The sequence below is a fragment of the Cryptomeria japonica genome, chromosome 4 (genome assembly GCF_030272615.1).
Source record: "Cryptomeria japonica chromosome 4, Sugi_1.0, whole genome shotgun sequence".
Classification (NCBI taxonomy): domain Eukaryota; kingdom Viridiplantae; phylum Streptophyta; class Pinopsida; order Cupressales; family Cupressaceae; genus Cryptomeria; species Cryptomeria japonica.
The window spans coordinates 122,658,538-122,685,954 of record NC_081408.1 but is presented as its reverse complement, the minus strand read 5'-3'; the positions used below and the strand labels follow the sequence as shown (position 1 = coordinate 122,685,954).

Genomic DNA, 27,417 nt, shown 5'->3' with positions numbered 1-27,417 from the left:
GAAAGGCGAGCAAAACGAGCAAAAAGAGGGGGTCCCCATTTTAATGGGGCGATGTGTGAAATGGTCACAACAGGCAGCTAGTTTTGAAGTATAATGGTTGGAATGAACTTTGACCAGGGAAGTTCAAGGTCCGTTGGCTTGGACCCTATAAGATCAGAGAGGTCGGTAGGAACGGAGCAGTAAAGCTCTCGACTCTGGACAACAATCCGATCAGAGACCCAGTGAATGGTTCCAAGTTGAAAATCTACAAGGAATGGAATAAACCTGTGATTGAGATTAACATGCTAGGATACGCCACGAGAGGACATTGGACCATTGGTCGGAGCAAGGAGGTCGAAGAGGACCCGGTGGTAAAAGGAGAACCCTATCGGAGGGATGATGACTGGGTGAAGCCTTTGGAGGCCATGGAAGAACGACTTGTACCGAAAAGGGTGGAAGATGTGGCGGTTCCCAAGATCCACAAACATCTCACGAATGTGTATTTTGGGGACCCAGTTGTGTGAGTGCGAGTTTCAGGATATTGGAGGAAACGGGCCCCATACGAAGGATCTCAGGAGGGATACGTAGCATATGACATTGATGAAGAAGCGGAAGCCCGGAGGAGAGCTGAGAACATAAATAAAGAGGAGCCGGTGGACCGAGAGGAAGAGCTCGACTTGGAGGTATATGGGGCAACCCTAGGTCCATGTTTAAAAATGGTGCTGAAAACAGAAGACCTATTCGTCATCGCTTCCATAGCAGGTGAGGTAGAAGCCGGACCTAATTCATTGTATCGGGTGATTCCTAACCCAGCTAGGCCACCAGAGATTGACGGAGAGAGAGTAAAATGGTACCAATAGTACAGGGATCGCTACATTGATGTCCACTACAAGAGTGTGGGACCCGCTCCATTGGTGGACAAGATATGGGATCTGGAGTACGTAGGGACGTGTTGTGCACAAGAATGCTACAGAAGACTACGACTCAGAAATAAGAACGAAGACACCCAACAATGCCTCAGGGCTAAAGAGGAACAACAGGGATGAAAACTCCGAACATGAACCAAACAAGAAATGGAAGGAAGACAGGACGAGGAACAAAGGAATAGGGGATAAGTTGAAAAAGAAGCAAGGTAGGGGGCCAGCAAGGAGGAAACAAAGGAGACAGGGAAATTCTTTAGCTGCAATAACGAACACAATAAACTAGCTAGTGGCTTACAGAAGACCAACTAGAGGGCACGATCAGGCCAAGAGGTACCTGGTTAAATTAAAGGCAAGGAGGCTAATATTGAAAAAGTCGTGTCAGATAAAGGAAGTAAGACGACTGTTAAAAAAAAAGGGGTCTTAAAGGGTGAGGAAGAGAAATACAAGGAAAAAGCAACTAAGTCCAAGTTGGCAAGTACTAAAAAATTGAAATATTAGGCAAGTACAAGCAAAAGAAATAGGGAAAAATTAAGACTGCTAAAAAGGCAATTATTTTATGTTAAAGTTAATAAAACATTTATACCTAACCCTAACCCTGGGAAAGAAAAATGATTATAAAAGCCTCCACGAGATCCCATTAGGCACAATGCAGGGAAGACAGCAAGGTGAACCCGACAACCAAGTGGAATTAAGCAAACGGAAGCAAGCAACTGTTCGGGACAACCACCAATACACCGTATGGACCAACTATACGGACACAAAGGCAAACGAGGATTAGTTGATAAGTCTGTACGGCATACGGATTGCATAGATAGGGAAGCTCGCGTGCCAAAAGACTTCACCGTATGGCGTATGGGTTTCGCGTACGGACACGCCAGAGAAGGACGAGCAGCTGCTTACTACGTACGGCGTACAGATTGCACTAGGAAATCAACAAGTTTTACCATACGGCATACGATCTTCGCGTACGGACGCGCTAGAGGATGGAAGCCGACAAATCACGTACGACGTACAACGCACGAGTAATAAAACCGGTTTTCTTCCGTACGACGTACGGTGCACGAGCAATAAAGATAAATTTGTTCTGTATGGTGTACGGTCTACACGTAGGGGCACGACAAAGAGGAATTCGCTTGAGGAAGAAACTGTACGGCGTACGGTATAAGGAAAGTGGCCAGAGGAGTGTACGACATATGATGACAACACCTTGTCCGTACTGTGGGTACTTAACAGTTTGTTCAAGCAGGAAAAATAGATATCGTACGGTATGGTACGAAAACCATTACTCAACAGTCCATTCAAGCAGGCAGCAGGCAAGTATAAGAAGCAAGGGGGTTGTCTGGCAGAACACGTTAAGGAAGTTGTACAGCAAGGAAACTGTGAGTGGTACAATGTGTCGTACAAATTGGTGAGACAATCTTTCCAATAGTTATAATAACGACCAAGGAAGGGGCAAGGGAAGAAGAACAGAAAAAGGCAGTTGAAGTACAGCCATGACTGCCACAGAGCCAGCCAGTAGCAAGAAAACCAGGAGCAGACCAAAGACACCAAAGGACTCAAAGGGACTCACAGCGGCGAATGTAGCATTTGAGAGTGTGACCAATAGCGAATGTCGTACCTGGTGGGAAGAAAACCCTCCAGACTATGTGACGAAGGAATCTCTCAGGAGGGCACAGGTCAATCACGCCATCCAAATGCCCACATTCAACATTAAGGAGTTCGAGCCAGTCCTGCGAGCCATGGTATCGAGCTATAATCCACAGGAACGAGCTTCAGTCATTCAGTTCCAAGGGTGCACAATGCGAGTTTCATTCAAACCAGAGGATTTCAGGTGGGTATTTGGCATACCCGAGAAAGGGGCATCTACGGCCAAACCAACCAAAAAACTCACCAGGGAAAAGAAGAAATGGTTGATGGATTTGGTGTGCAGAGATGATCTCACGAAGGAACCGTGGAAAAGTGTCTGGGCTGACAGCAGAGGAATGAATGGAGGATGTTAATGGACCTGGTCAAAAGCCACCTTACGAGAGCCAGCCGGGCATTCGACATAGCTATATGGATGATAGGATTAATGAATGGGATCAAATGCAGGAAGGTGTACAATTGGGGGCAACTCCTGGCAGAACGAATCCACGACTTCTTGAGAGTAGAACACAAGACGTTCTACATGTGCCATCATGCTATCAGCTTGTTCCTGGATGTCGTACGCCTGCAGGTACCACTAGAAGTATGGGGGACATTTGAACCACGCAGACGGGTAGAACCAAATAAACCCACCATGTACTACTATATCCTCCTGGACACCCTAGGCGACACCGCGCAGCTGACCAAAAAGCGGAGGAAATTGGACACATCCATGGAGATTGAAGATGTTAGCAACGCAGAAGATTCGAAGGAGGTGGAAGAGACAGAAGAGCGGGAAAGCTGTGATGAGGGATTCCATCTGACAAGACACACAGCTGTGGAGGAGGAAGAGGAAACGGAGTCATGGCAGTAGGAAGAGGAGGAAGAGGAGGAACAACAAGGAGGGTTGCGAGCCCAATGGAAAAGTACGAGGGTAAAATTCACACCCTTGAAACTGTCCTTGGCACACCTGGTACCTCAGGAAGCACTTGCAGTAGCTAGCCTAGTGGGAGATGTACGACCAGTAGGGGTGTTGCTCCAAAAAATCAGTGAAGGGGAACCGCCAGCACAACGACAAGTATCCCTACCACAGATCATCTTGGCCATACTTACAAAAAAAACCAGTACGGTACCAGTAGAAATTGGTACGGGTGACTTGGAGGCAGCAACAGCATTGGATACTCTGACAAACGAAGATATAGACGCCGCGCTGGATGGATGGCTAGGGTAGTTCGCACTTGCCCCACACCTTCCCGCCTCCCCTGCACCGCATAACATGGCCATTAGGCCAAGCATGACCCCAGATAGAGATATTACTGCCCCAGACCTGGACAGAGAGAGATCCGTTGATCAAGAGCAGCAAAACTCGGGAAGTGACAAGTAGAGCAATGGACCGAAGGGAGCACTCGCAGGGCTCCACATTACACCACCCGATCCGAATGATCCAGCAGGCTCACTCAGACGATTCCTAGGGGAGCTATAGGGGCTCTTCGATGTTGCACGCAACATGGCTCAGCTTACTGGACAGATGGAGGCCGACAATTCAATCGATGCTACACAGCTGTGTCACTTCATGACTGAGGGGTGCACAGATGATTTCATGCACCACTTTGAGCAGCAAGGGTGGCCGGACCATAGTATGCCTGAGATGATCCAGAACTGGACCCGCAGGCACCTGGTAGGAGGCACAGGCACCACCTTCCGTAGCATGGAGAAGGCCTTCCGGGAGGTGTACTTACAGATGCGGCAGCACCAGGTGGAGAAAGAGGCTCAGCGGATATACATAACAACACTAGAAAAGGAAGGTGAGAAGCAGGCACAGTTAGCTACTGTGGAGAGGAGCTTGAGGAAGGAAATGGAAATGAAGATGACTACCTATGAGACCCGTTGCAGCATACAGGAGGAGGCACAAGCATTAGCAGCCCAAGTGGTAGAGCTCACCTTACAGCTGGAACAAAAAGATAAAAAGCTACTGGAAGTTGCTCACATGGTAAAGAAAGCACGGGAACGACAGCTGCTAGCGAAAAAGAACCTGAAACTTCAGACCGGACAGCAACCTCCTCCTGCGGCCACTACATGGACGCCTCCTCCCTCTTCTCGGTCTTAGCTATGTTTTATATAATTCAAGTTTTCTTGTCTGAGTTGTCTGGAAGACGACTACGTTTTTGGGGGGGCTAATGTTAGGGGTAAATAACGTATGTTACTAGGAATAATATTTATAAGTGTGTTATGGTGTGTTTATGTTTATGTTTGTCGCCGAGAGGTTCCTGTCGGGTAGTTGGGAGTTGGTGACGGTTGGCAAGTTGACCAACCGTCGAGTCTTTATATTGTTTGGTTGGAACCTTGGCAGGGGAGATTATGTATGGACAATTTTGGACACTGGAATAAAGATATAACTTTTCTGGTCTAATTATTATCATTGTCATTTATGTTGTGATGTACAATCATTCTGTTACATGAATATTTGGTACGTGTGGGAAATACTATGTTATCTGATTATTCACCAACCATACATTTAGGACTAAACACTGCTATCTAAATATTGACTATTCACTATTGCTGAACTATTGTTTATTAACGATTAACTATTAACCTTTACAAATGAAGAACTAGAGCCTTATATAGTGCTCCCATTACAATGAAGTGTCATGATCAAATTCACATTAGTGGCCAAGATTGAAAGATGAAACCCTATTACATAGCATTAAATGCTTAACCAATGATATAATTACATTTTATAGGACACATGTCCTTCATTGAATAATTGACCATGAATGATGAGGATAGGTGCATTGAACTTTGTGTCTCCATTTGATAGTCATCCTTCTTGATGGATGCGTTAGGTACATTCAATTTGGATGCCTTATCTTGAAATAATGTGATTGGATAAGTGTTGATTGAGTGCCACCTCAGCTAGCTCATTGTAACTCATCACAAAGGCATATCTCTTGTCCAAGCGCTTGGAGTGAAGAATGGGATGTTGGTGGGAGATACTCTCAAATTGCATCATCATCTTGACTTGATGACCTTTGCATCCTCTCCTTTATGCATCAAAAAATCTCTTAGTGTACTCGCATTGTTTCTTGGATTTCCAGAGGAAATTCAAGATTGTGTAATATTTCTTCCTTGAGTGCTTGATCTTCCTTGTACAATGTTATCTTCTTTGTGCAGTGTAAATCCTTCATCTGAAGCCTGGAGTTTTCTTGTGCTCTCCTTGATCTCTTCTCCTTTCCTTGTAGTGCTTTGTGTTTGATGATCCTATACTTGAACTAGGATTTATTGAACTGGGGCTCCTAGAGCTGGGGTCTCCTAGGTAACTCTTGGAATTGAAACTTTGGGGGCTGGTGTTTGAAATAAAATTGAAATGTGGAATAAGCTGGAAATATCTTCTTCTCTAGGCACGTCCTTGCTTGATGGATTTTCTTCTTCATTTGATCAACTATCCTCTTCTTTTGCTTGGATTTGGTAGAAGATTCTAATTCTAGAAACTCTTTGGATGAGCTCAGAGATGATCTTAAGACTCTTCAGAGTTTATCAGGTGAAAAAGAATTAATGTGATCTAGTGTGACTTTATTGAGGATTTGTAGGTGTTGGCTATGGATCTGCGAGAGTGGGTGGAGGATTCACTTGATTTCTCTGTGCTGTGAGTTTTCTTCATATATCAACCTCAATACGTTGTGCTATTTGTTTTTCTTCCTCAAGAATAAAGCGCATTCAAAACCAATCAGGAGCATTTCTTCTTACTCTCCATGCTAGGGTGAACAATTCTGTAATGACGTCTTCCTGCTCATTGTGGAAGCCTAAGTCTGGTTGTAGTACCAGATTAGGAACATTGCCTGGAAGCACCATTTTGCATCATATTAGCAAAACTCAAATTTATTGGGGATAGTGTTGTGACCTTTTCACACATCGCCCCATTGCTAACAGGGACCCCCTCTTTTCCAACTTCCTGCGTTGTTAGGTTAGGGTTTTGGCTGCTTAGTGGGCAATTTTGCGTTTCTCGTGCTCGAGTCTCGGAGTTTTGATCATGCCTAGTGTCGTCTAGGGTTTTTTTGAAGTTATAGTATCAAGTTGCAAAAGTTGATATTTTAATGATCCTAAGTTTTGCCTAAGTGTTTGACCTTTTTGAACGTTAACGTGATTTTAAACACGCGCATCGATGATTTTAAAGTGCCAAGGTATTCACAGACCTTTTTGAGTTGTTTTCTCGCTCCTAAGGTATCATTTATGTTGATTTCACACCTTATTCCAATATTTTCCTAGCGTTTCGCTCATTTTTTTGGGAAATTTGCCTAAGTCCAGTCTAAATTTAATGTTTCTAAGTGATTTTGAGTGGTTAAAATGATAAAATCCTAAGGGAAATCCATATTCCAAGGGTTAAAGGGTCAAATTCCATGCTAGAGGTGCTTTTCCCCTCACATTCCAGACTACCCAACCCATTCCCCCACTCAAAATCCATACTACACATGGGTTTCCCCTGAAATCCATAATGGCTACTATTTTCCCCCACTGTTTATCCATACTTGGGTCGTTTTTCCCCTGGAAGTGCTAAAATTTGGCTAAATGTCAGGATTTATCTAGACTGCCATCGATTTTCCACCTAGGATGCGGACTGAAGTGCAGACAACATTGAGGATAATTCCATGTCTGGGTCGATTTTCCACCAGCATTGTTTGTGACAACTAAGTGAGGATTTTTGTTCGGATTTTCATCTAGACAAAGATCAATTTTCCCCTGAGAATATTTGTAAGGATTTTTGTCCGGATTTTCATCCAGACAGAGATCAATTTTCCCTCGGGAATATTTTGAAGAGTTTTGAGTCCAGATTTTCATCCAGACAGAGGTCGATTTTCTACCAAGGAGTGTTTTTTACAAGTTAAGTGAGTTTGGAGTGTGGATTTTTGTCCAGACTAATATCGATTTTCCCCTGGGAGTGATTTTTTGCAAGTTGAGTGCATTTTTGTCTAGATTTTTGTCCAAGCTCATATCGATTTTCCCCTGGGAGGTTTTTGTGTGCATTTTGATGAAGTTTTTGCATGGATTTTTGTCCAAGCTCATATTGATTTTCCCTTATGGGGAATTTTTGACATTTTTAATGATTTTTTAAAGGGATTTTTCAATCCCAACCCAAGTCGATTTTCCCCTGGAGGCTTAATTTTGGATTTAAATTGCGATATTTTAATAAGTAAGCCCCATTTTAATTGCTTTTAAATAATGATTAATAATTATTTAAAATTTTAAAAGCAAAATTAAATAACTTGCAATAATCATTTAATGTTTGAACCTTCTAGAAGCACGTTAGGTTTTCACCAAGCAAGTATTTAAGCAAATGTTTTATCCCACATTGCTTGTGTGGTGAAAGTGAAAGGTAAAAGCAAGTATAAGAGAGGAGCCTTAGCATTATTTTATTATTATTTCTACCAGGTGTCTCCATGAAAACAATTTTTGTCCAAGTTGGCAATTTTATGTTTGGAGACTTGGGCGATATTTTCCTCCAATTTTTGCTTGTTGTCTAGACCTCCATTGCTGCAGATCGAAGCTGCCATTAACAACATTTTCAGATTTTTAGTTTAGCGCTAGTTGGAAAAATTTGATTTTGCTTCGAGAGTGGTTTGATGCCACATTTTGGTGATTTTCATGCATTCTTGGTGGTTGCCATCATTTCCAGCCTGCTGATTCGCTTAAGATCTGAGGTTTGCTTCAGATTTTGACCTCCATTAATGGCTGCCATTAATTTTCAGACTTAAGTTTTTATTGCCCAGCCAATTCCAACTTAGACAATTTGCATTTGGAGGTATTTTGTGGAGTTTTCTGTGCATTTTTTAGACCATCTTATCGCTGTTGCAGGTCTGAAAACTCCATTGTTAGGTGGTTGTCCTAAAAAAATTTCATTTTCAGCCACCTAACCATTTTGGTGATTTTGCTTGGGGTTGTTTCCTTAGCCATTTTTCAGGGATTTTGCAAGGTGCTATTAAGTCTGAAGTATCCAATTTTCAGACTTGTCTTTAGAAATTTAAATTTTTACCAGCCACACTTATATTCCTGAATATGATTGTTTTCATCAATAGAACTGATTTTTATCAAGTTTATGCAAATTTTTGAAGATTACAACATGTTTTAAAAGTTTGATTTTTTCAGGTTGTCTTCAAAATTGCTGACCTCCATTGTTGACTGCTGAAAGTGTCTTCAGACATTCATTGTGTGAAAACACAACCTTTCACACCTTTCCTTAGTTATCATCAATCCAGTATACTTCTTTGCATTTTAGCTTGCATATTTTCTAGGCATAAGGAGGTATAAATGAATTTTATGAAAGGTTTCCATGCCTTAATGTTGTCACACTTTGAATGTAATTGCTAAAATTTACCAAGTGTATGGATTATTTTCCTGACTCCATGCTCTAATTAGCTAAATCTTTAGAAAGTCAGGAATTTTATTACAAGTATTATTTATTTTCCTAAGTCTAACTTCGAGCTTCGTGCGGGTGCAATGTCAAAGTCTGGATACAAGGAAAGGAAAGAACTATTGAAGATGCTGGAGACTGGATTTTATTCGGAACTTAAGATTTTATCGAGATGGAAGGAGATCACTGATACAAACATGCATTTCTTAGACTTCAACCAGATGCAGCGTCGGATGTTCGAAGTCGGAGATCAAGTTCCTTCCCCAACATATGCGAATATTATGAAGAGTGGCATCTTCCATGCCGCTGGATTTCCATAGTCCATACAATGCAGTGAGTTGATCCTGGAGTGTGCACGATGTTACAATCCGCTCACAAGGATGATCAAGAGTCCTAAGGGTGTTGTCATCGCCTACCTTATTGAGGATGCTATTGCAGAGGTGTTTGGAATTCCACGCGGAACAGACATGAAAGATGTGACCAAGGAGGATTATACAAAAAGATACATGAAGAAGATGGGTGTATGCAAGAATTTAATTAACAAAGAGTGGATGATTGAGCCTAGGTTTCATCATTCCAAGGCTACCAAGACACTCATGTGCACAGATTTCAAGGAGGAATATAGTGATTTGATATTCCTACTCAACAGAGTGATGGGGATGCCGCAGGGAGCAATATTTGATGGATGGATGTTCTACTTCATTCAAGATTGTCTGAGAGGAACACTAATAAATTGGTCGAAGATTATAAGTGACAACCTAGATTTTCAGCTGAAGAATGTAGAGCGGTCCAAGTCATTTGCCATGACTTCTTACCTGGTATACCTGCTTGCACGGTTTGTTTCATACAAAGGATTAATATGCAAAGGTGAAGTTGGGAATGGGCAAGGACAGTACAAGAGTCATGAATGCTACCCCCAGCTGAGCATGTATAGAATTGAAGTCTAGAAGAGAGTAAATGATGCATTCACTATGTACATCACACGGATGCTGCAAGGCGGAATCCATAGAAGATTGTCCAAGGAGGCAACAGAGTTAATAGAAAGATATGGATCGTGGTATATACAGTTTTCCACTTTCACATACCTTAGGATTCATGGGTTTCAACCCGAACCCTACAGACTTCCTAGGTATCCGATCGATAGAATGATATTGTTGCAAGTGGTGAGACAGCTTCTAGAGTTCGATGTTATTCAGAGAGAGAAGCACAGGACAGGCATGACATTCCCTATTTCAGTTGGGAAGACGTCAGAGGTTTGCCAGTCTGCCATAGCCGCCAGCACTGCGAGTGAGGAACTTGCATTCTACCGATTTGCTACATACAAGAAAAGAGAAAGATTTGATGTAGACAAGAAGGTCGGAAGGATCAGGGGAGAGAAGTTCATCCACAAGATTAACATAGAAGATTATTGGGCTGACATGATGGACGAGCACGCAGTGAAGAGAAGAATGTGGTCTAGAATGTTAGTGGATTTCATGAGGAAGTGTGGACTTTTCCTCATTCTTGATCAGGTATTAGATAACAAAGATCATACACACCCACATTATGAGAATGAAATGAAGAAGGCAATCCTATTGCCAAATTGGTCAGAGTCAGAAGAGATTGACATGAATATATTGATGAGAGAAGTCTTGAATTTCTCTCGTGCATGGGTGGATATATAGATGAACAAATTAGTTGATATGGGTGTTCCCTTCACTTATGAAAGGATGAAGCTGGAAGAGTCTACTTCTGAGGATGATCAGAGGACTGTCAGTGATGTCAGGATTCATGCAGACGAAGAGAGTCAAGCTCCCAAGAGAAGGAAGAACGTGCCAGGAGAAGTCAAGGCCAGAGGGAAGAAGATTGAGGAGGTGAAGAAGAAACAGAAGACTATCACTCCACTTATCATTCCTTCACCCCCCCCCCCCAATGTCTCATCAATCGAAGTGATTGAAGTAACAGAACAAAACAAGGAGACTCAACAGTGTTCAAACATAGTGATACTACCAAAGAATACTCAGGAATTTCATGCCACAGTGACATCTGCACCTCCTGATGAGAATAATGACCAATCGAGATCCCCTACTGTCTTTTTGGAAGTTAGTTTGGGAAATGAGGTATATGATTGGACCAAAAATAATCCGGATGATAATGATGATGTTATCTCGGCATTGAAAGGACTTGATTGAGAAATATGTTTCGATGATGGTATGGAGATGGCCGCTATTCCTAAATGGCTGATAAGAAGTATGGAGAAAAGTAAACAAATGATAGAGGTACAACCTATTGATGATATTGATGGCTACCTAGCTAGGAGTGCAAGGAGAAGGAGCCCAAGAGAGCAGAGATTTTATCGCACATAGCTAGAGATGAGACAGGAATGCGGATTGCGTAGATTGTTGTTCCTATTGCAGGCATGATAGCGAACATGGCTACTCCTATGGATTTCTAGATCACTTCAGTTGCCCTTGGTCGTACATCCAGAAAACAAGAATTCCATGAGATTGGTGAGAACCTCCAAGCAATTGATGCAAGGTTAGACAGAGAGGTTGCGGAGAAAGAAAGGTACAGAGAAGAAAATATTAGACTCATAGAGTATATTGCAGGGATAAGGCATGGAGATCCTACCCTTATTTCCCCTATTGCAGTTGACCATGGAATACATTCACACTGTGAGGTAGCGAGAGGTACACACTCGGAGGTGGAAAAGTGGATTGAGAGCACAAGAAAACAGGCAGATGATTTCCTTACTCAGTTTGTCCATGCATATGATAGGACAACAGGGCTCATATTCAGAATCCAGTATTTGGAGGGAGTTTGGGAAGAGTTCCAGCCTATTCAAGACAAGACTAATCCACACCTCTAGGCTTTGAAGAAGGTTCCTAATTCCACCTTGGTGAACGAGAACATTGTGTATAGTGGAGACATATGATTTCCATGACTGGTATTGTGCATTAGCCGTGAAGAAATCAACTTATGAGAACGCCCAGTCGAGTTGTATGGAGATGGAAGGATTAATTCAGGACATTCAGATGAAGATCCTTGCCTCGATTGAGGAATTATTGGGTATTGATGTTAGTGATGCTAGTGGTTTACGCTTAGCCGAATTAAGAGACAAGATGAAATTTATGTATTTTTGCCAGTTGTACTCTTTGAAGAAGAGTCAGATAGATGACTTGGTCTCTTTGTTGATTCATGTTCATAATTCACAGAAGCTCATGCCAGAATGGGAGAACACTTTGAATGCTTGCTCGGATTCACTAGACGTGATTGATTTACAATAGGATACCTTGCCTAGCATTTCCATGGAGGAGTTAGATTCAGTATTGGCTAGATTCTTGGAGTATGCTAGGAAAGAGAGAGATGCAGGGAGGAATCTTCTAGAAGATTCCCTATTAGATGACTAGGTATCTTTTCATTGGGCCATATGTTGGTGGCACCATTTTTTATGCAACCCTAATTAGGGCAATTCTAGGGTTTTGTTGGCATGATCTCAGCTGTTGATCTTAGATCAATCTTGGCCATCCATTTTGTAAGAGACTCTATATATGCCTCCTTGTCTCTCATTTGTAAGAGAGTTTTTGTAGAATTGTTGGTATATGTTGCAGCTATTTGAATCATAATCATTGTTCAATTGTTGGTGATTTTTCTCTTCAAGTGTTGTATTTGCATTCATGGTTCTCAATTCCTCCAAGTTAGATTAGAATTTAGATTAGAATTTATTTTCTTGTATGTTAGATTGAGTGGAAGATTTGTTGAATTCATTTGTGTGGAATCCTTAATCCATACCACTAGCCTCTTGCCGCTGGTAAGTGCGCCTTGTGTGGTTGGTCAATTGGAATTTAAGTAAGCATAACTTCAACTATTACGCGTCTGTTGACAAGCATCAACTTGGATGGTGTCTACGTTGGATGGTGATAGCCTGAAAATCTTTTAAGTATACCTTAGACGATTGCACTAAGCTCGTGTCAATACCTGATTGTGAGACCTTGCCTGGTTTGATTCCATTAGATCCATTCACCATTTCCTACATTCCTAGGATTAAAATAGATTTCTTGAACCCTATTCCTTTTGTCCTTTTTTTTAGTAAGAAGTAAATCCAGAGCCATATTGATAAATCTTAAGTTGTCAGCACACCTGTTTCGCATTATTCATGATATGCCAAACATTTGCTTAAGTCCCCAAGTGAAACACAACAATTCACATCAACCATTGAGTTACCCACTCGTCAAGACCCGACATGTAGAAACCTTGGAATCATTTTAGTTGATCTCATTCTTACCATCTGAGGTGATTTTGTTCAAGAGAGGGTAAATTATCTTGGTAATTTATTCTGTAATGTTATGTGCCTAAAACACACATCAACAGACGGGCAAGTGGTGATTGATTAACTGGTTCAGGAGCTTGTTGTCGTAAAGCTTCAAGAGTTTGTCATTTTATGCTACTCATAGACAATTACTGGTTCAGGAGCTGCTTGTCATTTTATGCTACTCATAGACGATTACTCCAGGATGACTTGGGTTGCCTTTCTAAAAGAAAAATCTGAAGCTCTTGCAAAATTTAAAGCCTTCAAAGAGTTAGTTGAAAATGAGATGGATGTCAAAATTAAGTGTCTTAGATCAGATTGAGGAGGGGAATTCACTTCAAATGAGTTTGAAGATTTTTGCACAAAACATGGAATAAGAAGACAACTTTCAGCAGCAAGAACTCCACAACAAAATGGAGTTGTTGAAAGGAAGAATAGGATAGTTCAGGAAATGGCAAGAGCTATGTTGAATGAATCAAAGATTGCAGACACTTTTTGGAAAGAAGCAGTTCACACGGCAATGTACATACTGAATAAAGCACAAATAAGGGTAAACAACGACAAGACACCATACGAACTATGGAAAGGAAGGGCTGCAACTGTTGATTATTTCAGAATTTTTGGCAGCACTTGCTACATTAGAAGAGATGAAGAGGACTTGGGAAAGTTTGATGCCCGGTCAGATGAAGGAATCTTTCTTGGATATTCCACTAGAAGCAAAGCTTATAAATGCTACAATAAAAGATTTCACAAGATAGTTGAAAGTGCTAATGTGAAGATAGATGAAGGAAAACAATTTGAGAAAGCTATAGAAGATCATCCTAAAGAACAAAGTGATGAAGAAGAATTAAAAGAAGAAAGTGAAAATGAGGAACAAGAAAGTTTTGAAACTCCATCAAAAACACCATCAAAGACACCTTTAAAAACACCATCAAAAACTCCATCAAAGTTTGTTCAGAAAAATCATCCAAAAAGCTTGGTTATTGGAGAGTTGGATACAAACATTCAGACAAGGAGGAGACTAGCTACCACCACAGAACATGCTCATTTCTGTCTACTTTCTAAGATAGAACCAAAGAATTTTAATGAAGCTAGTGAAGACAAGTATTGGGTAAATGCTATGAATGAGGAGTTGGACCAAATTGAAAGAAATCACACATGGGAGCTTGTTCCAAGACCCTCAAACAAAAATGTCATTGGGACCAAGTGGGTTTTTCGCAATAAAATGAATGAGGATGGCAAAATTACAAGAAATAAGGCAAGACTTGTGTGTAAGGGTTATGCACAAGTGGAGGGAGTCGATTTTGAAGAAACATTTGCCCCAGTTGCTAGATTGGAAGCTATCATAACGTTTCTAGCTCTTGCAAGTCATAAGGGTTTAAAGTCTATCAAATGGACGTGAAATCAGCCTTTCTAAATGGTGATTTAGAAGAGGAAGTGTATATTGAACAGCCCGAAGGATTTATCCTGTCAGAAGAGGAAGATTATGTATGCAGATTAAAGAAGGCACTCTATGGTCTCAAACAAGCCCCTAGAGCATGGTACGCCAAATTAGACAACTACCTTCAAACACAAGGGTTTAAAAGAGGAGCAGTAGACAGTAATTTGTACTTCAGATGTGAAGGTAATCATTTGCTGATTGTAGTTGTTTATGTAGATGATATCATTTTTGGTGGTAGTAAGAATCAAATGTGTGAAGAATTTGCTTCTAACATGCAAAAAGAATTCGAGATGTCTATGCTTGGAGAACTTTCTTTCTTCTTGGGATTGCAGATTTCACAATCAGATGAAGGGATATTTCTCTCACAGACTAAGTATGTTAGGGAGATGTTGAAGAAATTCAGAATGGAGGATTGCCATCCTGTCAGTACTCCTATGGTCACTAGTTGCAAACTTAGTAAAAATGATGAATCCCCTGATGCGAGTTAGACTCAATATAGATCCATGATTGGAAGTCTCTTATATGTAACAGCTACCAAGCCAGATATAATGCAAGCTGTTGGTGTAGCAGCATGGTATCAAGCATCACCAAAGGAAACACATGTACAGGCAGTTAAAAGAATCTTCAAGTATTTGAAGGGTACAATGAATTTTGGATTGTGGTACCCAAAATGTGATGATTTCACTCTCAAAGCATACACAGACGCTGATTGGGCAGGTGACAAGGATGATAGCAAAAGCACCAGTGGAGGAGCCTTTTTCCTTGGCAACAACCTCGTATCTTGGTTGAGCAAAAAACAGGCTTCAATATCTCTATCTACCGCAGAGGCAGAGTACATTGCAGCAGCAGCATGTTGTACGCAAGTATTGTAGATGAAACAAACCTTGCAAGATGTTAAGATTGAGTATGATCATCCTATATCTATCTATTGTGATAATACAAGTGCAATCAGTATGTCAAAGAATCCAGTGATGCACTCCAGGACAAAACACATCCCTATCAAAATTCATTTCTTAAGAGACCAGGTTCTTGAGCAGCAAGTAAAGTTGGAATATGTTCCAACAAAGGAACAGTTAGTAGATATCTTTACAAAGCCTCTTCCAAAAGAGACTTTTGAGTACCTAAGGGATAAATTGGGAGTAATATCACTCTCATCCTCTCATTAAGCACTTTGTATGAAGCATACATTAAAAAGGGTCAGGTTACAAGCAACAAAAAATCCCTTGCCATTGATGTCAAAGGGAGAGAAATTGGAGACAGGGGGAGTGTTGGTTTGAGGGGGAACAATCTGGATTGTAAGGTTGCCATCAATGACAAAGGGGGAGATTGATGCAAGTATTGTCATTGATGTCAAATTAATTGAAAGTAGGAAGCATCTAAAATGACATCACAGAAAGAATGAAAGTATCTAAAATATATCCTAGAGCCAGGTGTTGGTTTGGAAGTTTCCTGGCAAATCAGCACGATGAAGCAGAAGATTATAGTGAGCATGGTTCGTATCTATATCATTATCTGAAGGCAAAAATAGAAATCAAATGAAAATTATTAATGGGAAGACTTTATAAATAATCCGATATATTTATTACCCGATATATAATATGGAAAGACTTTATAATTATCGGCAAATATATTAATAAAGTGGCAAGTTTATTACAGCGAAAAAATGTTTTGATGGCGGATGTATTAACCAAGTATTTTTTACGGCACCTCATGAGCATTAATATATTGAACAATATTATCGGCAGCACACTTTAATTTAATTAAAGCGGAGATAGATATGGAGCAGCAAAATTAATATGTTGTATAGCGGCTTATATTCATCACATATTATCAACGGTATTAAAATAAACTTTGTGTTTTGCGGAACTTACTTAATACCGGCTGGGAGAAAATAATATCGTAAATAAATTGCATACCTTATTTTTACAATACATATTATCGGGCTTCATTAAGTTCGGTGGTTTGTTTATTATGAAAAGTATTGTCTAAAGTATAGTGGCATAAGAGTTTATTAATATAAACAAAAGTGTTTGGCAAACAAATACTCCCGTAAAAAGTTTATTAATAGAATTTAACAAAAAGAAGTTATTGAAATATTGAAGGATATGACTTTTCAAACTAAAAGTCATGTTGGTTTGCAACCGGTGGAACTAGCAATATATATATATATGAATTTTTAAAAATTATTTGAGAAGGAAGTTGATATGCTGGATATATATACTGTGTATAAAACTGTGGATTTTTGAAAGTATACCTCACGTAGGTGAAGTAAGAGGTGTGCAAAGAGAAACATGAATAATCAGTCCTAAAAGAGCATAAGTTTAGAATATAATAGCAGATATATAAACTTAGCACATGCAGATTTGAAATGAAGAGTAAGGCAGATTTATGATCAGCTTACAACAGATTTAAGAAAGGAATTGTGACATATTTGTATGAAGATGTGTATGCAGATTTAAAGAGTGTTACCATTGTCCATCATCCATTGTTACAGCAACATGTTCAAGATGGAAAATTAGATTTGTGAAGAGTGAGTTGGTGCTCACAATTTCAGCAGAGAGAGTTGGTGCTTCCAGTGGGTTGGTGCTCACAAAACAGAGTTCGGGGGTTGGTTCTTCTAGTGGATTGGTGCTCACAAAACAGAGTTCAGGGGTTGGTGCTTCCAGTGGGTTGGTGCTCACAAAACAGAGTTAGGGAGTTGGTGCTTCCAGTGGGTTGGTGCTCACAAAATTGTAAAAGAACATAAATATATAGCATTCATTTTCAGTGGTTTTCTCCTGCATTGGGTTTCCACTTAAATCTTTGTGTTATTGTGTTCATATGCAAAATTATTTTTAGTGATTGATTCTATCATATAAAATATTGAATTGAAAAGTTTCATTATACTGATTCACCCCCCCCTCTCAGTATAACTATGTGCTCTTCAGATCTTTCCACTTAGGGTTGATGAGTAGCCCAACTTCCCCTCTCCCTTTATCATGATCCAAGCAGATCTTAATAGACTCTCTCCAAATGAAATCAAGATTGACCTCCAGAGAAATGTAGTTGCCTTCAATTCTTGTAGCATCACAAAATCTGAATCTCTATGTTGGTTAAGAAACCTCCTAACAATCTGCTTCCTGTCTAGCGACTCTAGACCTCTAATGCTCCATGAAATGCAATTCATCATATCTAGGAGATTTGTTGTAACTCTTTGGCAGTCTTAAAACTGCTGAAGCATTTGGGGAGATCTTTTATCTCTTCTGCTTTCCTTCTATTGGAAGATCCTTTATTTTTGGACCCTAATGGTCTACCTCTCCTTCTGGGGTTATGATCAATGTTCTCACTATCAACCATCTGATCACCTTCTTCGACAGAGTCTTCATCGTATTGGGAGTCATCCCCACAATCTAAATCCTTGTTGGGATCAAGTTGACTGGGGGCCACCTCATCCCCAGTACAGGGTTCGTATGTGTTTAAACTATCACTATTGCCTATGGCATCAAAACCATCTACTGATGGCTCACTAGGGTTGGGGTCACCTCTATTAGGGTCAGCAACAATGACCTCTATAATGCAATTATTTGCAATCTCAACAAACTTCTTAGGGGGAAGGGCTATAGATGACTCAGTAGTGAATTTTGTAAGAGGGGGGGTCTCCCTTAGCCAATCCAGGGTCACTAGACGAAGAGATCTCATAGGATACATCCATATCTGCAGAGTCCCTACGAGCAGTAGGCTTGATGAGTGCCCCACTAGAGCTCCCTCCCTTACCTAATTCACTGTTGTTTCTATCTCTCCCTTCAAAATTATTAACCAAAGATTTGACAAGGGAAGAATTTGCATTCATACCTGAGAATCTCCTCTTGGGGGACATCTCCTACACATCATCTTCCATAGGAGAAGCAGAATTGTTCGTCCTATCATTTTTATCTTTACTATGCTCATTGCTATTGGGGTCAGCCACTCTAATTTTTTTGAGTGCCAACTATTGGGCATTTTTCCTCCTCTTTCTAGGCTTTTTGCCAACCATTTGAAAACCCTCTTGATCTTTATCCATCTGTTCTAGGGCTTTTGCAATTGCAGAGTGGGGCAGGGGAGCTTCATTGAATTTCCCAAAGTTTTCATTTTTATCAAACTCGGGAAGCGTTTTATTAGCTCCATTCATAGCATTTTTAACATTTTTACTTAAGGAGTCCAGTTTATCCATGAGAGGCATAGAGGCCGATAAGGGCAAATTATTCTTGGAGGCAGACGAGTCGTGAGCACCCTTTTCGGGTTTCTCCACACCTTTTTTCCGATTGATAATGGGACAATTCTTTCGAATATGCCCCTCTTTTTTGCAGAGGAAGCGAGCATTGACTCCTAGAATTTCGATAGGGCAAGAGACAATGTTATCCCCTAATTTAACATTGAGAAATTTAGGAACATCTAAACCAGTATTAATCGAAACAAGAACCCTAGCATCCAAATGCAGTATAAGGGAGGCCGAATTATCCATACGAATGGTTTTGCCAATTGGCTCAATTAGTTGGGGTATGAATCTCCACAGTAGCTTCAGGAGACCATCCTAGGGCACAAAATGTGCATCTACCAACAGTCCAATATTGCTTATTAATAACTTCAAATTGGGCGTTATGATCTTTGAAAATAATAACATATAATCCTTTTTGAATTAATCTACAAAAGGAAACATGAAACCCTAGTTTAATATTCCACACATTTCTAAACCAATCATCAAGGAATTTTCGGGCCAGACATTTATCAACATCAACACCAACGAAAAAAATAGCAACATCTTTTAATCTACTCTTTTCAAGAGCAATCTCATTATAATCATTAGGAATGACAGAAAGGGAGCCCAAGGAAAAACTAGGGTCCTTACCTTTCCCACTGGAGTCACCATTATCACCTACTACCAAGGGTTCAACAAAGACAAACCTAGCACTTTCTGCGATAGTGGGAAGCGGTTGAGCAACGGCCTCCTTGAAGGATTTCTTCATGCCTTTGGTTTTCGCATTATCCACCGCCTTCATTTTGTCAAGAATTGATGGTTCTCCTCCGGAATTGTTCTCCATGAAGTCGCATTAATCTTCGCACACACCTGCACAGAGGACGGACAAGCAACGAGGCAAGCAAGAAGGGAAATAAATGAAGCTCAAAGAATAAAACAAATAAGAAGAAAAGCAAACCCGCATGGAGGAAGATTGCCACCTCCACAGTCAAGGGGTTGACCCCTCAAAACGAAACCTTCGGCCCTGTCACGTCACCGTTGCAGAGCACTCCTCTCCTTCTCTTCGGATTTCTATAATTTCCTTATTAATTATTGATTTAATTGTAAATATTAAATTTTAATACTTTTCTCTATGCATGCTAATTTTTAAATTTTAAATATTATAATTCACGAACTATCACCTTTAAATTGATTTTATATTTTAATAATTCAATTTTTGAATAATTTACTTATTATATTTTATTTATTTAATTTAATTATTCAATTGATTTATTTATTTTGAGTTTCTAAGTTTAATTTATTTAATTATTATTATTATTTAATTGTGTTTGCATGGGGTCCTATTCCATGAGTTGCTGCTGGCGAGCTAAGAGACTCCTCCTTGATCATATGTCCGTCTTCAACGGTCAACACTGCAACCGCCTCACACTCGACAAAAGATCGTCATATCACGATAAAAACACATTATATTCATCATTTCATTTAAAAATCTAAGAAGTCATTAATAGCATTAAATATCATCGATATCATCTAACATCATTCATCACATCAAAAATAAAACAATGTCATTACGCACATTTATTAGCATAATAATGTCAACAGTATCAGTGTCTAGCAAATAAAAGTAATCTAAAACTAAGTGGTCTGAATCGGGTTGTGACACACATGATGGTCCTAACAAACACAATTTCTAATGAATTACTTTATACTGATTGCATAATGCCTACTGTAAGAGTTAATGAATTTCAGTACAGCAGTGACTTTGATATAAACTGACAATACAAATTTTCTGGCTTTCCATGATATTATTTGTGAAGGCTCTAATGTACTTAGACATCATCAAAGACTGATAAGAAACCCTCTATAATCATGACGTATGTAATACAAGTGTTATGCTGACTTACCAATCGATAATAAGGGATGGCTGACCTTTAATGGTGGTTCCTGATTGTTTCCTATTACTGGCAATAGTCTCTGCTTTCTTCTATATTCCTTCTGATTACTTCTTACTGTATTAACTCGAGTTTTTTTCTGATTTATTCTTAGTCTAGTCAAACACTATATACATATTTAGTATGACTGTCATACATATTGCAGTCTATTTTAATATTACTATTAAATTCTGCATAAGAACATTATCCGGTGTCATATACTAAGCACATCCCCATGCATACGACGAAGAACAAGGATGTTACTACCTGTAACTTAATAACAGTTCTGATCTGATTTGATTGATGGTGATCTTGCTGGATATTTTGATTCCTTTCCTTCATATCTCTCAATGTGAAGGAAAGGTCACACCTCTTCATCATGTATGCCCTTTTGCAGCACTTATTTAAATGAGCTCTCCACTTCTGATTTTCAAATTTTCCCCACTCAAATGAGGTTTTGTTCTCCCTTTTATATCTCATATTTGAGGGAGTCACAACTTATCATTCCACATCTTTAACTTATACTTATTGCATTATAATTTTATTATTATTATTTAATAATAAATTCTATTTCAAAGTGGGGACATTACAACGTATGCGCAGGTTTTGAAAGTAAGTTAAAAGAAGACGAAATTGAAGAGTGAAGTGTTCTTTGACCTTTTACCTGAACACTGTTAAATATATGCCAAATTTTATGTTTTGCTACTCGTATAGTATTTGCATAGATCTTTCCCACTATATTTATTGTTTCCTTTAATACTTCATATCACTATACGTGACAATATTTAACATTTATTGCTTCTAAGTTGTATTTAAGCTAGCACTAATTATCTTCTGTATCCTGATTTGTTGATACAGTTTGATAGTTTTATCGACAGCATTCTGCTGTGCAGGTTTTATTTACAAAACTCGAGTTGAGCATCAGGTTTATCTCTTCCCCCTTGCCCCTTTCAACATTTCCTTTGTTAGTATTGTTTTCTCTACATCTCCTGTCTAATTTTGTGATATCTAAGAAGAATATAGACAAGGATCGGGAAGGGAAATTGCAGTAGTAATGTGCAAAGTAATAGACCACATTAGCTTTATTAACAGAATCCACCTGTTGATTTGTATTGCAGCATGGCCTGTATGCTCTCCCTGGTATGACTATTTTAGCAGCTTGCATTGAAGTGGTAAGCTGTGTTAGCTGTTGGCTTTGTAGTCCATGCTAATTTCATGAATTCTCAGAAAATGTGAACACCTAGATTCATCTTGATGATTTAAGGTTGACATTTTTGTTTGAATTATGGATTGCAGGCAAGTGGAGCGACCAATGATGGCTATAGTCCAGCTAACAATATCAACCAATCAACATGGGAAAGGTCCAGTGTTTCAGATCATGTTTCACAAAGGGTCCCCGATAACAAATATGGAACAGTAGGATGAAATTACAAAGCAAGATGCAAAATTTTGAACAGAACATGTTGGAAAGTTCAGAGCTGAAAATTCGAACTTTTTAATACTCAAGATGAGGATATTTTATTATTATGCTGTTAGAATTACTGTGAAGCGTGAATAGCAGTTATTGTTGACAAACCTTGTCTCCTTTTCACATTCACATACAGGAACGTTGTAACATGACCCAGATTCCTTTGTCAATTTTCTTCTTTAGATAATAAGTTTGCAGTTCCCAAAAGCTTGGTGAGATAGGTGTAGATTTATCGTGGTTAGAATGCTGGTTTTACAGTAAAGTAGAAGCCACTCAATATATTCTTTGAGTGCGTCATCAACTATTGATCGTCATGTTTTGACATTCACTTGCATTTACGAGTAAAATGATCCTTAAATTGAATAAGCAAGTCCCCTTATTCATTTATTAGCATAAAAATACTTAACTAAGACCGAACACACACTCTCACACACATATACTAGCACTTGCACCAAATGAGGTGCAATGGTTGCATCAATAGTAAAATATAATTTAAATAAACTTAAAGGAAATATTTATGTATTGAATTAATTAAAGTAGACATAACTTCAAATTTTATGTGCTACTGAATTGCATAGAGTACTTTGATGACATCTAAAATCAAGTAGTGGGATTTTTTTCCCACATATGTTTGCCTTTGACTAAACAATGTTAAATTATTTCAGACGACATTGTCTTGAATTAAAATGTTTCTTATTTAGAATAGTTCTAGTTTCTAATAATGTCATCACGAAAATAACTTAATGGAATTTTTTTTAAAAGGAATTAATTTAGTTTCGGTTTTGAAGCTCTTTTTTATCTTAGGCTCTTTATACGTTAGCTTTTAGCACTTTAAATATCTTTCTTAAATATTGATAATTAAGTGTAATCAAGGAATTTAATTTACTTCTTTATATGATAATAGTTTCTCTTATATGCCTGATCTCTATATAATATTTAAGTAATCTTCTTGGCATTTTTGTTACGATGGCAAAGTAGGTTATATAAAATGTTTTCATTAAATAGTCTAGGGTGTAGTCTTTGAACATGTTTTTCAATTCAAGATCGATTTATGTCTCCAATTGCATCTATTTCAGATATGCACTATTTGGTGTACCAACAATATGAATATAATGATTTATCCACCTACAGTTTATGTACCAAAACCACCTATATTATTGTCTATCATCATGATGTATGACCAAGGTTTAAAATAGAGAACAACTCAAATATGAAGAAATAAACAACCTTGCAAGTAGATGCAAATTGCAATAAGGTAAAACTTTGGAAAACCTTCAAATGGGTAGTAAATTCAAGGAAGAGTGAGCACTACTCCTCATGTTACTAATCCATAGTTGTACTAAGTGTCAGTTTGCCTCGTAAACTTTCAAATATAGTTGTATACTTCTAAAGAGAACATTGTTGACAACATGGTTGTATTGAGAGGAGGGGGGTGTGAATCAGTATAAAAAACTTTTTACTTTTTCAACTTAATTCACAAGCATATAAATTAATCTCAAAGCATATTCATTGCATACTAATTTTCACATGAGATCTAACTATTCTGAACACAAATAGAACCCAAGATATATACATATAAACTCTTACAAAAGAAAACTACAACAAAATAGCTTCCTTATATACAAGAAACTCTTTTACAATTTCGTAGGTATCAACCCACTAGAGGCACCAACCCCTCATTCAGATTTCCACCTTTTTAAGAACATGTTGGATCTAAAAAATAATTATGTATATAAGGATATTCTAACATATTTTTTATTGTTTGATTGTATGTAAAATAATCAATAATATTATTTATTATTTTATGTTTTGGATATGAATTTCTTATAAAGCGGAGATTATTAAGAAAATAATGAAAATTAATCTAGTTAATATAACAATCACTTCCAATATGAAAAATGTATATACAAAAGATTTCAAGAGTTTCAAATGATCATCACATTCATATAAATAAATATGAAATGGAGGAGCTAACTTAAAGCACACCTAACCAGTTTTTGTCTAATATTTTTCAAAAAGAAACATTGATTATATCCATCTAATAAATATCTATAGTGGGAAAAGTTTGTTTGCCTCGAATGACTTTATTTTTTATTTTCGCATGCTAGATTTTGATTATGTACTTTATAAAATAAAATCAATAAACATCAACTAAAAATTTACACAATTAAATTTCAATAAAATATCACAAAAAATAATATACTAAAAAACAAAAGAAGATTTTCCCATTTGCTCATGGATTGCATGTGACCACCTTTTCCATTGAAAACAATGTGATTTTGTATATATGAATAAGATTTTTCATATATTTTTAAATGAATAGATTTATCTTTTTGGTGTTTGTTTCATTGTATATAAAGTGCCATATTTTTAACACCTCTTTACAAATAAAAATACCTTGTCTTCATTAGGGAAACATTGAATCTATATAATTAGATGCATAGTTGATTTGAAGTTATGTCTTACCCATTGAAACTTTTGTTGCACAAACAACATCATGGTCCAAATTAGGAACTTTAATTTTAGTGTATTTTAGTATTGCACTCTTTAGAATTTGCAAAAACTATTACATTCTTGATGAAAATTACTCCACTTTATTTCCAATCTTGTATTCATCTACTTTTCTTGTAATTATCCATAGTTATGAAATGCATTTGGCACATACCAACGATCACACACACTTCCTTCTACATTCCTTCTTGGAAAACCATCAAGGCATTGTTGTTCTTTACCATTATATCTAGCATGTACATTAACCTTCTCTACCTCCCCTCTACCACCCATACATTTCCTATTCTCCTCTACCATCCAATTTTTAACTCTTAGGAGGAACATGACGTTTTGCATCTCTTGTTTATATTAGCTTGTGTTTGTTGAGTGGTCTTTAACTTTTATAATATTCATTTGTATTTTTCTTATAATTATCTTGGGCAATTTAAACATAATTGTTGACTTTTATAAGTTCTTTGTATAATGAGTCGACTAGCATTTTAATTATGTGATTGCTTAATAGTATCCTTTGTAAGTCTTAGATTGATGTTTAATCAGTATTACACCTCAACATGAAATCATTAATCTATGTAATGACTGTACATATCATATTGTTGTGTCTATTATCTTCAAGCATTGCCTTTAAATAAGCATTCTCCCTATCTTATACTTGCTGCCATTAAAATGAACATATTTGTTATGCTTTATATAAACACATGGTTTGTATGGCAATGTGTGACCGACCCAAATATCTTAGTCGTTGTCATAATATTTTTTTTGTGGTCGTCGTTTTAAGGTCAGCCTTAAACCACACACACTAAGCAACATATTAAGTCTAGAGAATGTTAGTCAATTCTGAGTGTTTAACACTTCTAAGCCTAGAAGTGTATTGTTAGTGTGACCACACACCTTAAGCAATATATTAAGCCTAGAAAATGTTAATCAATTCTAAGTATTTAACACTTTTAAGCCTAAAAGTGTAAGCTTAATGTGTGTGATTTAAGTCATTCCTTGTTTTAACAATCTTGTCTATGTTATGAAGGCATTGCTTCATACAACTGAGGGCATATTCTTATTCAATCATTAGTATTATGCTCAATTCTAAATCATCACTACTCTTAAATAAATTATAATTTTTGCTTTAATATTGTTACTTTCCTTGTAGAATATAAGTGTTGTTTATTGTATTTGTTACTCTCTATACAAGGCACAATCTCTATATATAAGTCGTTGCCTTGTGTTAACAAATTTTTTTTATAAATATTAATCGGTGTCTTCAAAACATACTTTGTTTAAAGGCTTTGCAAGAATAGTCAAATGATTTCGAATCTTGTCTGATTTAAGGTCATGGTTGTCTTGAACAAATACAATAGCTATCACAAAACAAGTCTCTTCTCTTGCATGGAGATCAACTACATTGGTCGAATAGCTTTATGATTCACACCTCTATCATTAACAATCTTGATCGGCTAGCTTTATGCAGCAATATGCCACCTTTGATTTTTATGTTATTGTTGTTCTATGTATTTTGTCTTTGTCAAAAGATCTAATTTATGTTTGTCTTTTATTTAATTGTTTCCTTCTTCATATATCTTATAAACAAACCACTAAGAAAACTTTTTGGATGGATCACATCATTATAAAATATTTTATAATGTTCTAATATAAGATTATAAAATCTTATATATTATATGCTTTTCAAGCATATAATCTTATATATTATATGCTTTTCAAGCATATCTCATTTGAAATAATTATAATCTAATAGCTATTAGATTATTAATTATTAATTATTCACACACCTTGCCTTACTTCTTGACTGGGTATTTCTGACTATTGGAGAGGGGGGCTAGCCCTGGCTGCTAATATAGTTATAGTAGGGGGCCACCCACCACTTCGGCTATCCAATGCAGGGCGGGAATCATAGGGTTCCCTGCATTGGGAGCCCATAGAATAGTGAATGAGGGTTATTGAAAAGGTGTGATTAGTGAAGTCACCCTTCTTCCTATATTTAAGGAAGTTCTCTCTCATTTGAGAGGTGTGTGAATTGGGAGCTTTATGGTGAGTTGTATCACTATGCACAATAGGTATTATTGGCCATGTGGAAGTATCAAAAGAGTGTCCCTAGGCTATAGTCTATTTTATGATAGACTACATTTGTAAGTGTTTTAATAAAATGATGCTTTATGGGGTTTTTTACCCGAAAGGGTTTTCCCCATGTATATCTTGTGTAATGTGTAAATTTATGTTGTATGATTCTTTATTTATTTATTTTATATCTTGTTTATGATGATTAGAATCTTAAGATCCTAATTCCTAACAAGTAGATTGTCGGACATGACAACCAATTCAACAACAAATATAGCTTGTTCTAATTAATTATTTGTTAAAGGAATTAATACATGTGTTTTGTCTAGAATTCGTTTGTCAAAAAGAAAGGTTGATAAAGGATATATTGTAGATGAAATGTTATGATTTAAAGGATTTTACTAAATATTCAAAGGCTTTTAGAAAATTTTGGTATCAATTAAAGATGAAAAATATGTTGAAATGGCAAGAACAAAATATCTAGGACTCCCATATAATCTTGTTGATTGAGTCTTCAGATATTTAGACATCAGAGACATTATACTGATCAAGTAATGTCCAATCACACAC

At 37.8% G+C, this 27,417-nt stretch overlaps 1 protein-coding gene across 3 annotated transcripts in view; it reads left to right on the top strand.

The window, feature by feature from the left end:
- Positions 1-22,635, top strand: part of LOC131074131 (uncharacterized) — a 259,081-nt gene extending 236,446 nt beyond the window's left edge. For all 3 annotated transcript variants that reach the window (XM_059219607.1, XM_059219606.1, XM_059219608.1), the window contains exons 16-18: positions 21,660-21,726; positions 21,920-21,973; positions 22,098-22,635. In XM_059219607.1, coding sequence (XP_059075590.1) covers positions 21,660-21,726; positions 21,920-21,973; positions 22,098-22,226 — 250 coding nt within the window. In that variant the 3' untranslated portion in view covers positions 22,227-22,635. The remainder of the gene's footprint in view (positions 1-21,659; positions 21,727-21,919; positions 21,974-22,097) is intronic.
- The last annotated feature ends 4,782 nt before the right edge of the window (positions 22,636-27,417 follow it).